This window comes from Rhinolophus sinicus, chromosome 14, assembly GCF_057876585.1.
Source record: "Rhinolophus sinicus isolate RSI-liver-muscle chromosome 14, RSI-T2T, whole genome shotgun sequence".
In the NCBI taxonomy this organism is placed as follows: Eukaryota; Metazoa; Chordata; class Mammalia; order Chiroptera; family Rhinolophidae; genus Rhinolophus; species Rhinolophus sinicus.
Genome location: NC_142514.1, coordinates 164,956,377 through 164,970,861, shown reverse-complemented (window position 1 = coordinate 164,970,861; position 14,485 = coordinate 164,956,377). Strand labels below are relative to the sequence as shown.

At 35.6% G+C, this 14,485-nt stretch overlaps 1 protein-coding gene across 6 annotated transcripts in view; it reads right to left on the bottom strand.

The window, feature by feature from the left end:
* Positions 1-14,485, bottom strand: part of HIPK3 (homeodomain interacting protein kinase 3) — a 96,107-nt gene that overhangs the window by 11,238 nt on the left and 70,384 nt on the right. For all 6 annotated transcript variants that reach the window (XM_019738533.3, XM_019738539.3, XM_019738537.3 and 3 more), the window contains exons 3-6: positions 9,127-9,250; positions 1,535-1,654; positions 816-902; positions 69-253 (exon numbers count right to left, since the gene is read on the bottom strand). In XM_019738533.3, the coding sequence (XP_019594092.2) occupies positions 69-253; positions 816-902; positions 1,535-1,654; positions 9,127-9,250 (516 nt within the window). The remainder of the gene's footprint in view (positions 1-68; positions 254-815; positions 903-1,534; positions 1,655-9,126; positions 9,251-14,485) is intronic.

The window sequence follows — 14,485 nt, the reverse complement described above, 5'->3', positions numbered from 1 at the left end:
ACTGATTTCTATAGACTTAGTATTATTATCTCTCCAGAATTGTTTTAAAAGGTTTTAAAATAACATACTGGTTGCTATGAGGGAAATCTAGAAGATGTTTCATGTTAACAAAAGGATGGTTCAAAGTCTCAACTGGAGTAATTCTTAAATCTGCATCAATCAGCAACATTTTCTTCAACAGACTAACAAATTCTCTTCTATCTGCTTTCTCAGCCAAAAGATCACTTCCTTCCAAATCCATCACTGTGTTCACCTGCAAAATCAAAATTTCAAGTCATCACATAAAAAGAAAGAAAATAAGCCCAAGTATATATATACTCAAGTTTCACAGTTAAAAAAAAAAAAAAAAAAGCCAAACAAAACAACTACCACAATACGCAAAGAACAGAGAATCACAAATATTTTGAAACAAGAAAGAACAACTGAGTTTAACAAATCCTCAAAATGTTTTGAAGTATCAAATAGCATTCAAAGCAGGAAACAAATTATTTTCACTAAACAGCCATTTCTATTGATGTACAAGGAAACTTGTTTGCTAGGATTTTCCCTTTTAAAGAAAATGCTTTTTGCTAAAAAAAAAAAACTAAAAAAAAAACCAGCAACGAAAAACAGGACAGTGTAAATTAAATATTTAATATAGACAAATGCAAGTTAGTCCTGAAAGGTTGAAACCTTAGAATCAATTTCCTTTGAAAAGATTTAAAACAGCAAGCGTTCTATAGTTTTGGAGAAAATGATTAACATGTTTTGGCACTCTTGGCAATCAAACCCACCACTGTAAGCATGGAAGACTGACAAATGTGACCGGTACTCACATGCACTATATCATCCAGATTGTTGAATATGTACTTTCTTGCTTCTTTAGACTTCATTCCTGTCTCTGCCTCATGCTCTTCTAGTGTCTTATTGAATATATCAAAAAGGAGAAAGAATATATTATTATCCAACATTTGTAAATTCTTTATTTCTTTAATTCTTGCACATTTAGTCTAATATATTGAATATTATAAGGCAAGCAGTAGTCTCAAAAGAGTAACTATCATAAATGTAATTTTTAAAAGTACAAAAAAACGAGAAGAGTAAAAAAAAAATTACATATATAACAATCTCCTTAAACAAAATAACTATAAAGTTAATCACTGAGGATTTACTGATCCCCCAAAGATCCAGGAATAAATTAGGTACTTGGGTTATATAGGAAGTGGTTATATTCTGTCCCTGTCCTATAAGGCTTACTAAAGTAGAGAACTAGGTAGAAAATATGAAACATACAACACAAAAGTAATTATATACATAAAATTTTAAAAACCATTTAAGATGAGTTAATAATTATGTTGCCAGGTTAGAGAATGAGTTAAGTTATTGAAAGGGGGTTTTGCTCGTTAAGAAAAAAAAAATTAAAATGAGGGGATGTCAAAAATGAAAATTCAAAAGAAGAAATGCAATAAAATAAAAATAAGCATGGAGGGTATTATCCATATATATGAGGCATCTTAGAAAAATGTTTTTCTAAATATTTGTATTACTGAATTACCTTTAATCTCCAACCAGAATGAGAAATATCTGTTTCTCTGCAAAAAAATCTTGTGGATTTTGTACCCACATTTAATAACTGTTCTCCTGGTAAACCTTGAGTCTGAGAAATGTATCGAATCTGAAAAATAATTTACAAAACAGAAGAGTTTATTCTTTCATGCAATAGATATTAATTGAATACCTATTATATATTAGATACGATGCTAGGTATCAGGTCAAGAATTAAATGATATAATCTGTGCCATCAAGAAACAGTCTAGAGGGGAACACACAAGTAAACAACTATAATGCAGTATTAGAAGTACCTTAATAAATGCATGCTTTATGGAAAGACAGAGAAGGGAGACCTAAAATAATTGTAGTCACATAAAGTTCCAGAAGAGGTGATGTTCAAGTTGGGTTTTAAAGAACAAATAATAGTTTGTTAGTCCTTGAGGAGTGGGGAAAACCTGATCTAGTATGATTTATGTGAAGGTTATGAGTAAATATGGAAAAGCAAGAGAAAATGTCCACACATTCAAAGACTGGAAACATACAGGTTAACTACGGGAAAAAATGGCAAGAGATGAAATTGAACTAGAAGACAAAAGGATTGATCAGTAGGTTAAGAAGTTTGGATTTCACTCCAGTAATGGGAAACCACTGGAGAAATCTAGGCAGGAAATTGACAAGTTACATTTTTAACATAATATCCAAGAATGGTGAGAGGATGAAGCCAGAGGAGAGATGAGGGGGGGCCTGAATGGAGAGACTGAGTAGGGATAGAGAGGAAGGAGTAGACTCAGGAGAGACTCAGACTGATAAAGATCTGGTGAATTCTGACTGTGGGAGCATTGGCGGGGACACATCTGTCACTGGCATGGGTGAGGCAGAGAGGAAGAGACGCAGGTATAGATGAGCACGCTCAGGAAAATACTGAAAAGTTCCAGCCTCAGGGCCTCTGAGCTTAATATCCTTTGGCTTGGAACACTCTTAGCCCAGGCATCTGTATGGCTCATCTTTCACTTCCTTCAGCTCGCAGCTCAAATGTCACCTTATTCATGAGGCCTCCCATGACCTACCAATAAATAACAATGAGCTCTCCCCTCTTCAGTACCCCAGGAGCCTTTCTCTTCCTTATACTCGGTTGTATTTTTCTCCCCCAAGCTTTTTAACAACTGATATTCTGTATGTTTACTTTCTATTTTATTACCCCACTCTCCATTAGAATGGAAGTTTCACGAAGAGAAGGACTTTGTTTTGTTTGTTTTCATATACACCCATGACAATGTCTGATACACAGTAGGCTCTCAAATATCTCTTCCCCAACTTCATGACTGGGCAGCACAGGGAATAAACAGAGGCTTAATTCCTCTCAACTGTGTGTGAGAACACAGGGTTCTTTTTTTTTTTAAACCTAAATTATTCTGCTCTATCAATTAACCCATCCTCTCCTGCATCTTCCATTTCTACCTCTCTATGAGATGTTTTACTTCAATCTACAAAAATGTTTAATACCTTCTATCCTCAAAAGAAAAATTGCCCTTAACTATTTAAAACTTTTCTCAGTTAAGGGTCTTAAGGGAGCATCTGAGATCTTGCTCCCCGGCATATGTCGTTAGTTTGGCTCAAATAAACTCTTATAAAAATTAAAAAAAAAAAAGTCTTAAAATAGTAGCCTATATTCTACTTCCCATTCTCACCTCAACACACTACAATCTGGAGTTTACTATCACTGCCATGAATGCCATGACATGATACTAAGGTAAGTATAGCCTGTAAATAACTGACACCATTTAATAGTCACATATTAATCCTTATTTTACCATGATACTATTGGCTATTCTCTTTTTACTTAAAAACTCTGTTCCTTCCATTTCCACAACATTGTTTTTTCTGGTTCTCTTCCTACTTCTTGACACTTTCAACGCCTCCCTCCATTTGTTTTTTATATGACATTGTGTTCTGGTGTTGTATCTGCCTTTTTTCCCTCCAAAAGCCCCAAGTGCCCATAGTTTTATCTCTAAATCTGTATTTAAATATTTTTCTCTAACTCGGGAGCTATAGATCCAACTGCTTACTGAAACTCTGCACCTGGGTGGCCTTTAGGCACCTCAAAGTGAACATATCCTAAACTGATTTTCCCTTAAATCTGCTAATCCTCCTGTCATTCCCTTAGTAATGAATGGCAAGACCAAACACTCAAATCAAAGCCTGAAAGTTATGCCAGACAAGCACCTTTCCCTCATCACCCTCCCTGCAACATCCAAAAATCCAAAACCCTAACAATTGTACCTCACTAGTATTTTTCATTCCTGTCCGTCCTCTCCATCCTTATTTCAGGTCTTCCTCAATTCTGAGTTATACCATCTCACAAGCCTCCTAATTAGTATACCTGCTGCCCTAATGACCCCATCTACTCACCCAAAATTCATTATTCACACTGCTAACAGCGATTTTGAAAAAATGCAAATTTGACTGTTAGTCCTCTGTATAAAATTACTTTACTGCCTATAGGATCGATTCTAGACTTCTAATCAGGGCACACTGGCCCTCCAGCTTTATCTCTTCCCCCTCGTACACACTCCGGTAGTCCGGCCCCATCTAGCACCACGCTCAACTTTGCGTGGGCTAGTTTCTCTTGCCTAGATTGCGCTCTAACTCCTACTGATCAATGTCCCTGCGCATCCTGCCCCACTTCACCAAAACCATGAGACAAACTTTTACTATTTCTTCTTCAAGACTCAGTTCAAGAACTCCTCCTCTGTAAAATTATGCCTAACCAATCCAAATAGAGGTGATCACTTTCCTCTGTGCTACCATCGCACCTAGAACTTAACAATTTTAATGCATTTATAACATGATATTACAATTATTTTTAATATGTCTGCTTTCCGTACTCGACTGCGAGCCTCTTATCAATAGATTTTGTTCATTGATATTTGTATCCCCAATTTTAGATGAAATGTTAACTAAAATCTCCACCTTACAAATGAGTCTCATTTCATTAGAGTGCGGTGTTTTCCCCTCACCTCACATCCCCCAAGTGGCTGAGTTTCTTGTTTCGTGGAAATGGAAAATGGAAGAGAATAGTAGTAAGAGCACAGTACTTAGATGCTGCACAGAGTCTCTTAGATGGTAGGAAAGGCATTCAACAATTCAATTTCAACAAACATACACAAAACATTTATTATGTGTCAGATCCTACTGATATGCAAATGAGTAAAATATGGTGTCAATCTTCAAAAGTATTTAAGTCGATAGAATAAATATTTAAGCACATATTCTGTAATTAAACTAGGAAGTGCCATTATGAAAAAGAAAATAGTACTAAGAGAGCACAGAGAATACAGCAATTAATGTACCTAAGCAGTTGATATGGTACTGACAAAAGAAAAAAGTGTCAAATGAATTTCTAAGTTTATTTTAAGTCATAATACCTGCCCAATCATTTAAGGAGAAACTTTCCCATGTGTAACCTCTAATATATGCCACCACCCTTTGCCTCCTGTGTCCCCAGTGAGTGAAGGACAGGAATCTGACTCAGAAGCAATTAATTCATAAATTCGCCTTGTGAACTCAACTAGAAATAATCTAAGCAAATCAGATTTACACTATCAGGAATGTAAACTAACAAATACCAATTTCTGTTTGGGGATGAGCTGAAGAGAGATAACGTAGAGCTGAAGTCTGATGGCCATGTTCGCCTAACCAAAGTTAAGAGTGAGCAGAAATTCTGAGTAGCAAGTTACAATCAGAACAGATAAAAGCACCTAAAGAGCAGAGAAGTCACACGTATTATCCAGCATCACACTGAAGTTCTACCAATGTCTACTAATTTTTCTAGCACTGTCTTGAATCCAAAAGCATCGCCCACTCCAGATTTCACAAAAATCCAATATTGTAGCTCCATTCTTGGATTTTTTTTATAGTCCACACAAAAACAGAAGGTCTCTTTGCAACTCCAATACTTGACAATACAGAATTCTTTAAAGATTCCCACCACCACCGGAGTTGAAATAGTGAACTTTATTAAGATATGATTTGAAATTAACCAAGTGTAGTAATTTGAATATACATTCAAACTTTCAGTTGTTCTAGATAAGATTCTATCTAAACTCCAACAAACATTTTGTGAGAACAATAAACATTTACCAAGTAAATACTGTCTGTCCATCCATCCATAAAAAATATTACTAAATTCCCTAGAATATTTTTTATATTTCCCTAGTAAATATAAGTTAAATCCAGTATAGATAACACTAATAATAAGCACATCTGCAATTAATACAGAAAGGGATCCAAGTACAGTACCAATTCACAGGGCAGCCTTCTCTAAACATGCACACTAAATATATTTGTATACAAATTGAAATGAAATGCATGTATGCGAAAATAAACATGTGACAAATTCTCAACATGGTCAGAGCCTAGTTGTAGAATACAAAATTCAAACAGGAAATTGCCTTGGAAAGTCTTTAAGAGATGTAAGATGATTAAAGGGCTAGAACACAAACCCCATAATGAAGAATTAAAATAATCTGAATATTTTTTCCTGCTGACTCAAATTTGGCTTGTAAGTATATAATAATTATAGATCTACTGTTAATTCTTTTTCACCTTTTTTGAAAAAAACCGATACTGCATTAGAAGGTTAAATAAAGGTTAGATATAAGACATATCCACAACACGGTTTCCTCATTTGTAAAAACGTGGCACTAGTAGCATGTACCTTATAGGGTGTTGTGAGCATTGACGAGTTGATGTAAAGTATTAAGAACAGTTCCTGGCACATAAGAGCTCAAAAAGTACTAATCAGTAAAATTACTATTGGCCACTGTACTGCAACTATAAGGCAAAAAAATACGTTAAAATGTGAAGTAGCAAAAACACCCCAAATGGGTATCCAAGTATATCAGAGCAGCTGATGATTAGAATAGGAACACATAACAGATAACCCTATTGGTGGCCCTTTCACGTCCTAATCAGATGGTCATAATCACGGGAGTTGGAGAAAATTATGAAATTCAACTACATTAATAAAGTAAAAAACAACCAAAAAAAAAAAAAAAAAAAAGGAAGTGAACATTTTAATAGATGCAAAAAAGCATCTGAGAGTCCAAAACCAATTTTGGATTAAAAAACCTTGAAAATTAGAAACAGAAAGGAGCTCCTGCATCTTGAAAAGAGACATTTATAAAAATCTATATAGCAAACACCATATTTGAAAATAAATATAAAGTATAAGACTGGAACCAAAATAAAGGTATTCACACCATCATTCCTTTTTGTTTGCATTCATATATTTTAAAAAATAAGTTTTGGACTGGCCCCGTGGCTCAGGCGGTTAGAGCTCCGTGCTCCTAACGCTGAAGGCTGCTGGTTTGATTCCCATATGGGCCAGTGGGCTCTCAACCACAAGGTTGCCAGTTTGATTCCTCGAGTCACACAAGGAATGGTGGGCTCCACCCCCTGCAACTAAGATTGAACACAGCACCTTGAGCTGAGCTGCCGCTGAGCTCCCCGATGGCTCAGTTGGTTGGAGTGCGTCCTCTCAACCACAAGGTCACAAGTTCCACTCGCACAAGGGATGGTGGACTGCGCCCCCTGCAACTAACAATGGCAACTGGACCTGGAGCTGAGCTGCGCCCTCCACAACTAAGTCTGAAAGGACAACAACTTGACCTGGAAAAAATCCTGGAAGTACACACTGTTCTCCAATAAAGTCCTATTCCCCTTCCCCAATAAAATCTTTAAAAAATAATAATAATAAGTTTTAAAACACTGAATTGATAACTGTGCAACTATCGATGCTTTGTGTCCATAACTTCATTCAACTACTGTACCCCCTTGGAATTAAAGTGATATACACTATGAAAATATTGTTAATCTGGATCCAATTAACAGTTTAAATTCTATTATAGAATTTAGAAAAACTGAGTGTTGGTTGAGTCTTTCTTTGTCTTAAATTACCATCGTTACTTTTGAAAGTCATTTCATTTTCCAGGGCCTCAGTTTTCTCCTTTGTAAAACTGGGAGGGGCAGTGACTAGGGTCCACTTCGTACTAACATCAACTGTCTGAAACTACAATTGTGAAGTCCAAATCCAGAGTATGATAGCAAATCAACCGAACTGTCACCATATGGTGTCCTGTCGAGTAGTCATCAATTGTATCTACAAAGCAAAAGGCTAGATCTAGCGTTTGATTGGCACCTCAGTACCTCAGCAGCTAAGAATTATGGGACTCTCCAACTAGATCATCAACTCTTTTCAAAACCAGCAACAGTTTAGCATCTGCATCAAAAAAGCTGACGGAAGCTAGTACGTATGGAAAATGTTACAGAAACTGTCTTTTACGAGGCATGCTGAATGGATGGGGTAGAGAATATAGGAAATCTGGCCTTAAAAAATGGTTTATGGGTAGAAACTCATTGGAAGAAGATAAGAGATTGGCGTTAATAATTACATCTAATCTAATAATGAATATTAAATAATTTTTAGAGTCATCTCAGCAACATTTATGTTACCAAATTAACTACCTCTCATATCCCTTTTGATAGAGAAAGCTGTCTTGAAAATCAGAAATAAGACACATTTTCTTGTTATAATTATAACATGTGTGTTTCAAAATGTCCTATTTTCTATTTCTTTATGCCTAAAAGTTAAATTGTGTATCATTTAAATAAAAATATTTATCCACTATAAGTCAATTACAGAAAAATAAAATTAAGGTAACCATTTTGACTAACAATTTCCATTAAAATGAGTTGAGCATACATCTCTCTACCAAGGGGGATGTTATGAAACTCTTTCAAATCATAGTGAAAAAGGCAAGAACTACTCCAAAAAAGAATGTTGACAGTGAAAATCAAGAAAATAGGGGAGCATTTGAGATCTTGTTCCCCATCATACACTGTCAGTTTGGCTCAAATAAACTCTTATAAAAATTTAAAAATACATAAAAGAAATAAAAATCAAGAAAACAGCAAGCAACACTGTCTAAAAGCTTAGAGAAGCTAATGAACATACCTGAAAAATTATTATGAAAAGTGTTTAATGAGGTAATTTGCAGATTCTACTGAGAATTATTTAAATAATGTTAAACTAGACTTTAGCACCTAAAACTACTACAGAAGGTTCAGGTGACTGAGGTACTTAAGATCGAAAAACAGCTGAAACTACTAAAAAGGGTTCAGGTGACTGAGGTACTTACGACCAATAATGGTTGTGCATTTAAGACCAGTAGTTAAATGATGCCTTTTATTCCTTGGTAAGAGGCTGACATTTCATCCAACAACAAAGTTTGTCATCTGGGCAAAGCACTATTATTTAAATGGACACAGTCCAGCCCTTAACTTTGTCTAGAGCATAAAAATGATACAAAAAATTCTCCCAAGAGTTTTACAAAACTGGTTTTAAAGAGTTTTTAAAAATCGAATACAGTTTTGAGGTCTTGAATTTAAAATCCACAAAATCTCAGATTTTGCAATTTTATTTTTAAAAGATTTTCACATGTATTCTATATACTGAAAAGAAATGCATTACTATAAGTCTATTATTTTTCTTTACAATCTACCAATGCTACTAGTTTATCATAACAGTTCTGTTACCTGGTCATACTCCAAGGCTCCTGGGTAGAGCGGCCATCCAAGGAATAATTCTGCAATCACGCATCCAAGTGACCACATGTCTATGGCTTCACAAAATGGCAACCCCAATATAATTTCTGGAGCTCTGAAATAAAAAAAATAAAAAAAATCAGAGTGGTTTTTCCTTTAGAATTATCTGATTTCATCTGACATTCTAAGAAAAGTTAGTAAAATGACAGAGAAATAACCTTCTATTTATAGTAGTAACTCTTGCACTCTTTGAAACCTAGCCATAATCCTGAATTAAGCTTTTAAAAGGTGCTAAAAGTACATTGTTATGATGAAATCTCTATACTTAACCCTCACAGAGTTTTATTAACATAACATTAAAAAAGGAAAAGCATAGACTTGTTTTTGAGATTATAGCAGATTAGAAATAATGTATTAGAAAAAGAATTGGTAAATTATTAAATACATGCACTATGACATCAACAGAACTGAAAACCAGACAATGAGAGGTAAGACCAAAACAAAATAAAACCCTAAAGGCTAGAAGTGGATCTAGACCTAGATAACATTTCAGAACACAGTATCACATATTCACATAATTAGGGCCATTAGTCATCCAAAAGAGACAAGACCAAGTTCAATGGATTCTGCTTTAAAAAGCAGAAAAGTATAGTTTATATCAAAACAGTTAGAAGCATTTTAGCACTTAAAGGGCTTTATTTGGAAAACGTATTCCATGAACAATATCAATCCCAGATAAACTATTGCTACTTCTCATGAGTTTCCCATAAGATTAACCTTCTATGAGAGTCTCCATGTATAGCTGTGTAATTCCAAAGTAAGTCATACAATCATAACTATACTAGATTTGTGTGGGCATGAATGTGTATTTTCTATTTTTTTTAAAAATCTCAAATTTACAGAGAAGTTGCAAGGATAGTACAAGGAATTTTTTTCCTGAACCACTTGAGAATAATTTGCCTAATTTGCCAAATAACTGTATACTTTGTATTTCCGACAAACAAGAACACTCTCCTACATAACCACAAAACAATCATCAAAATCAGGAAATAAATGCATCTCTACATCTAAGCCTCAGAGTCACAATTTGGCCATATGTAATATTGTCCTTTATGGCAAAAGAATCCAATTCAGAATTATGCACTGCATTTAGTTGTCTTATATCTGTCAGTCTTTTTCAATATGGAATAGTTCAAGTCTCTCTTTGCTTTCTATGACCTTGGCTAAGATGTTATAGGTCAGTTACATGTCCCTCAGTGTGGGTTTGTCTGATGTTTTTTTTCAATTATACCCAGGTTATAAATCTTTAAGAGGAATATTACAGAAGTGATGTTTTCTCATTTGACACTATCAGGTGGCATATAATTTTGATTTGGTCCAATACTGATTCCGTGATTCATGTGGTGTCGGACAGATATCACCACTATTTTTTTACCTCCTTTCCCCTTTGTAATTAAGTATTTCGTGGTGTTTCAATTTGAGACTACATGAATAATCCTTTCCTTATAAAACTTTCAACTTATTCATTTATTTACCTATCTGAGTACAGATTAACAGAGTCCTATTTTATTCGATGAGTATAATCTGTTACTATATTTGATTCTCTAATTTTCCAAGACTTTACCAGTCGGAATTCCCTCGATGAGTTATGGGTCCTTATTACCACTGAAGTGGCACTGTTCCTAGGTTCTCTCCGTATACATACAACATACAGTTACACAAAATAAACCTTCTGCTAATTTCTTTAACTGGGGCTGCTGATTGTCATCACCTAAGGCAGTGGCTCCCAATCTTGGCTGCACATTACAATCCCTTTTGGTCCTGGTCACACCCATATTAATTAAATCAGAAACTCTGGGGTTAGGATTTAGGTGTTGATATTTTTTTTAAGCTCCAGGGGTGAATCCAATACACGGCCAAGGATTAGAACCAAAGCCCTAGACTCAAGTAGTTAGACCAATGAGAAGACGGTTCCATCTCCTCCCTACAGTGCTTCTGATCAGAGTAAGTTCGGGGATAATAAACTAGTTGTTTTCTACCACAGATTTGGGATCTGCCCAGTGACTCTTCTACTCCTGGCCATCTCTGCTATAATTAACACTTACGATTCAATGGACCCTTAATCCACAAGCATTTGTTAAAAACAAATAAGCGGGGAGATGCTTTGAGGCATAAAAGATCTTTAAAACATTGGTATAAAAGGCTTTCATTCTTTTGACAAAATAATAATAAGTGTTTATGTAGAGATATACACATGAATTATATTCAGGTATAGTCAAATGCTAAATTTGCTGTAGAAAGAGGAAAAAAGATAAGTTATACTGTTATCAATCTTATATATTCACAACATGGTACAAAAGAATGCACAGATCTTATTTTTGTTCACTGTTGTATATGCACGAAGCAGAGAATATGTACTCATTAAATATTTCTCAAATAAGTCATTCCAACACAGGTTGGATAACACAAAGGAAAGCATCAGAGTAAAGTCTGGGTTTGAACTAGGTCTTGAAGTATAGAAGTCTAGGCAGAAAGAAAGAAATGGCACAAGAGTTTATAAAGGGTATATGTTAACCTACGCTAAAAAAGATTCAAAGCAAAAAGGCAGTTAATTTCAAAAGTATGGAGTACAAAGGGATTCACTAGTGATGTTTAATCATGAACTAATTTGAATCCTAAAAAATTATTAAGACTAATAGAGCTATAGCTTTGCTTGAAAGCTTTATTTTGAAATATTTAACAAGAAAAATTCATGGAATTTGAAATTGTCTATTCAGAAAACTTCAACATCACATTTGGCAATGAAAGAAAAGTAACATAATAATAAGACTAGAACATACAATTTAAAGAGGCTGAAATGGGGCCGGCCCAGTGGCTCAGGTGGTTGGAGCATCGCACTCCTAACAGAGGTCACTGGTTCAATTCCCACATGGCTCAGTGAGCTGCACCCTCTACAGCTAAGATTGTGAACAACAGCTCTCCCTGCAGCTGCACTGCTGCGGAGGTTGGCGTGGGCTGCTATGGGCTGCCAGGACAGGCGGGTGGCCACCTTGAGTGACCAGCAGTGACCGACTGCACCAGCATGGGCCAGGGGCCAGGGAGCTGTGTCCTACACAACTAGACTGAGAAACAACAGCTTGAACCAGAGTGGGGAGGAGGGAGGCGGAAGAAGGGGAAAAACAAAATAAAAAAATAATAAAGAGACTGAAATTATCTGAACTGGTTAACAATAAGAAAGGGGTTTCTGTCAGTTGGACTAAGAGTGATGAATTCCTTCTGCCATTTGCTACCATTTAATAAATGAGCCAAGTTTCTAAATGATAGTGACAAGAATGTGGACGTATCTTTTCAAAACCTTAACCAGTAACTGAATAAAGCACTTTGAACATAAAACCTAAGATATAAAAGTTATATTCATGGAAGCAAATTCAAACTGCTCATTTTAAAATATGAAAGAATTTTTACTGGAAGCTTTATAAAAATGCCTTATGTATCATTGAGTCAGTTCAGATCCTGTGAGAAACAGATTAGACGTACAAGAAATTTCTTGGGGGGAATGCCTGTGAAGGATACAGGAAGAGGAAGCAGGAGAAGGTGAAGAGAGTCCCCAGACCTTGACTGTGCTGATACCTGTGAAAGAGAGGCAAAGAAGAATTGGGTAGAAAGAAGCTCCAATTGCAGCGATGCTATGAGAAAGTCTTGGCTGGGCCAATGGGGAGTCCCTAAGCAAAAATGACCTGTTAGAAGAGTTCTCCCATCAAGCAAGAACAGCCCAGCTCTAGCACACCTGCTTTGTTTGGTCACTGGCTGGGAACAGCCCAGAGGAAGTGTGGCCTCTGCCTGAGCACTGACACACATATGAAGGTGCAACAGCTGGAGGCTCTGAGGCCACCGTGCTCCTCGAAGGAGGTTCTCTCTTCAAGGGTCAATTCCATGGCTGCCACCATTATCTTCCCCAAAATTTTATTTCATTTTATAATATATATATAGAGAGAGAGAGAGAGAGAGAGAGAGAGAGAGAGAGAGAGATACACACATTACAAAGAAAATGCTATAAATTTCTTCACCAAGTCTCATTCAAACTTCTCTCTAGTTTACCATAGTATGCCATAAAATATCATTTTTTCTGTGTGTATCATTACAGGTAAAAGGTGGGGAGGCTATACCTTAAAGCACTTATAATCTAGATGAAACTGCCAGAGATGTCAGAGTTCTACCAGCCAATCTTACAATACAATAAACTTTAAAAATTAAACTATGCGAGGAAGAATAATATATGCATATATCAGCTTAGTTTTTTTTGTTACATCTTAATTGGCTCTCAAGTTCTTCCCCTGGGCTAAATGTACTTTTGTATAAAAATGATCATAGCAGGGATTCTGATTTGTGGACCACTCTTAAAATAAATGTTCTGTTCTACTCCTAAAGGAAGCTCTCTCCCACTTCTTAATTTACCTTCAGTCCCTTCTGAGCACTAAAACGTGGCGATGCTAAGGATATGGCAGGGAATAGACGTCATTTGTACTTCTGTAGAGCAGGAAAGGCACACGTTGAACATGTCTATTGAATGGAGGGTATGACTAAAATGTTGTTTTCTACTCTACCACAATGAGAAAGCAAGTGTCAAAGCCACAGACACACTCAAAAATTTTGGTTAGATGCTAACAAAAGAAATCTCTACCTTAAATGCCATGTTTCACTCTTTTTTCTGCCATGTGCTTTTAATAAAATATGTCAATATATATTAAGACCAAATCTTTTCTACTTCTCTAAAACCTTGAAACATGATATAAAATAAAGAGTAAAACGGGTAAGCTGGAAAAAAAATTTTTTAAGGATGGTTTACAGGACTTTTGCTAGACACCAGCAGAGAATGTTGGCAGTAGATGCTTCAAATAAGAACACAGTGAAATATTGTCACTCATAAAGAAGATAATTATTAATGGAACATTTTATTTGATTTATTTAATTTTTATATGTTTTTTAAAGATGAAAATTCAATTACTGACAGAAGAACCTCAGCCCTGTTAGGAAAAAGGGTATCTCAGAGTTCAGGAGTTCAGTATGTCCAATTCTAGCAATAATTATATTCTTATAATAGAGATAGATACCTTAGGTTATCACTGCAAAAGCCATTAAACTACGCACTCGTGATTATTTCATAGCCATCAAGAAAATGTTGATCATAATATGGTTCCTTCTATATACAGAGGATATAATGGTTAGGCCGATGTAAATTCTCAGCATAATGCTGATATACTTCAGCCTTTTGTGACTCTAGTGACAGAACAACCCAGGTCTAGGACACTGATCAAGTAACTTCTGAAATGACAAAGCTGATGATTCTCTC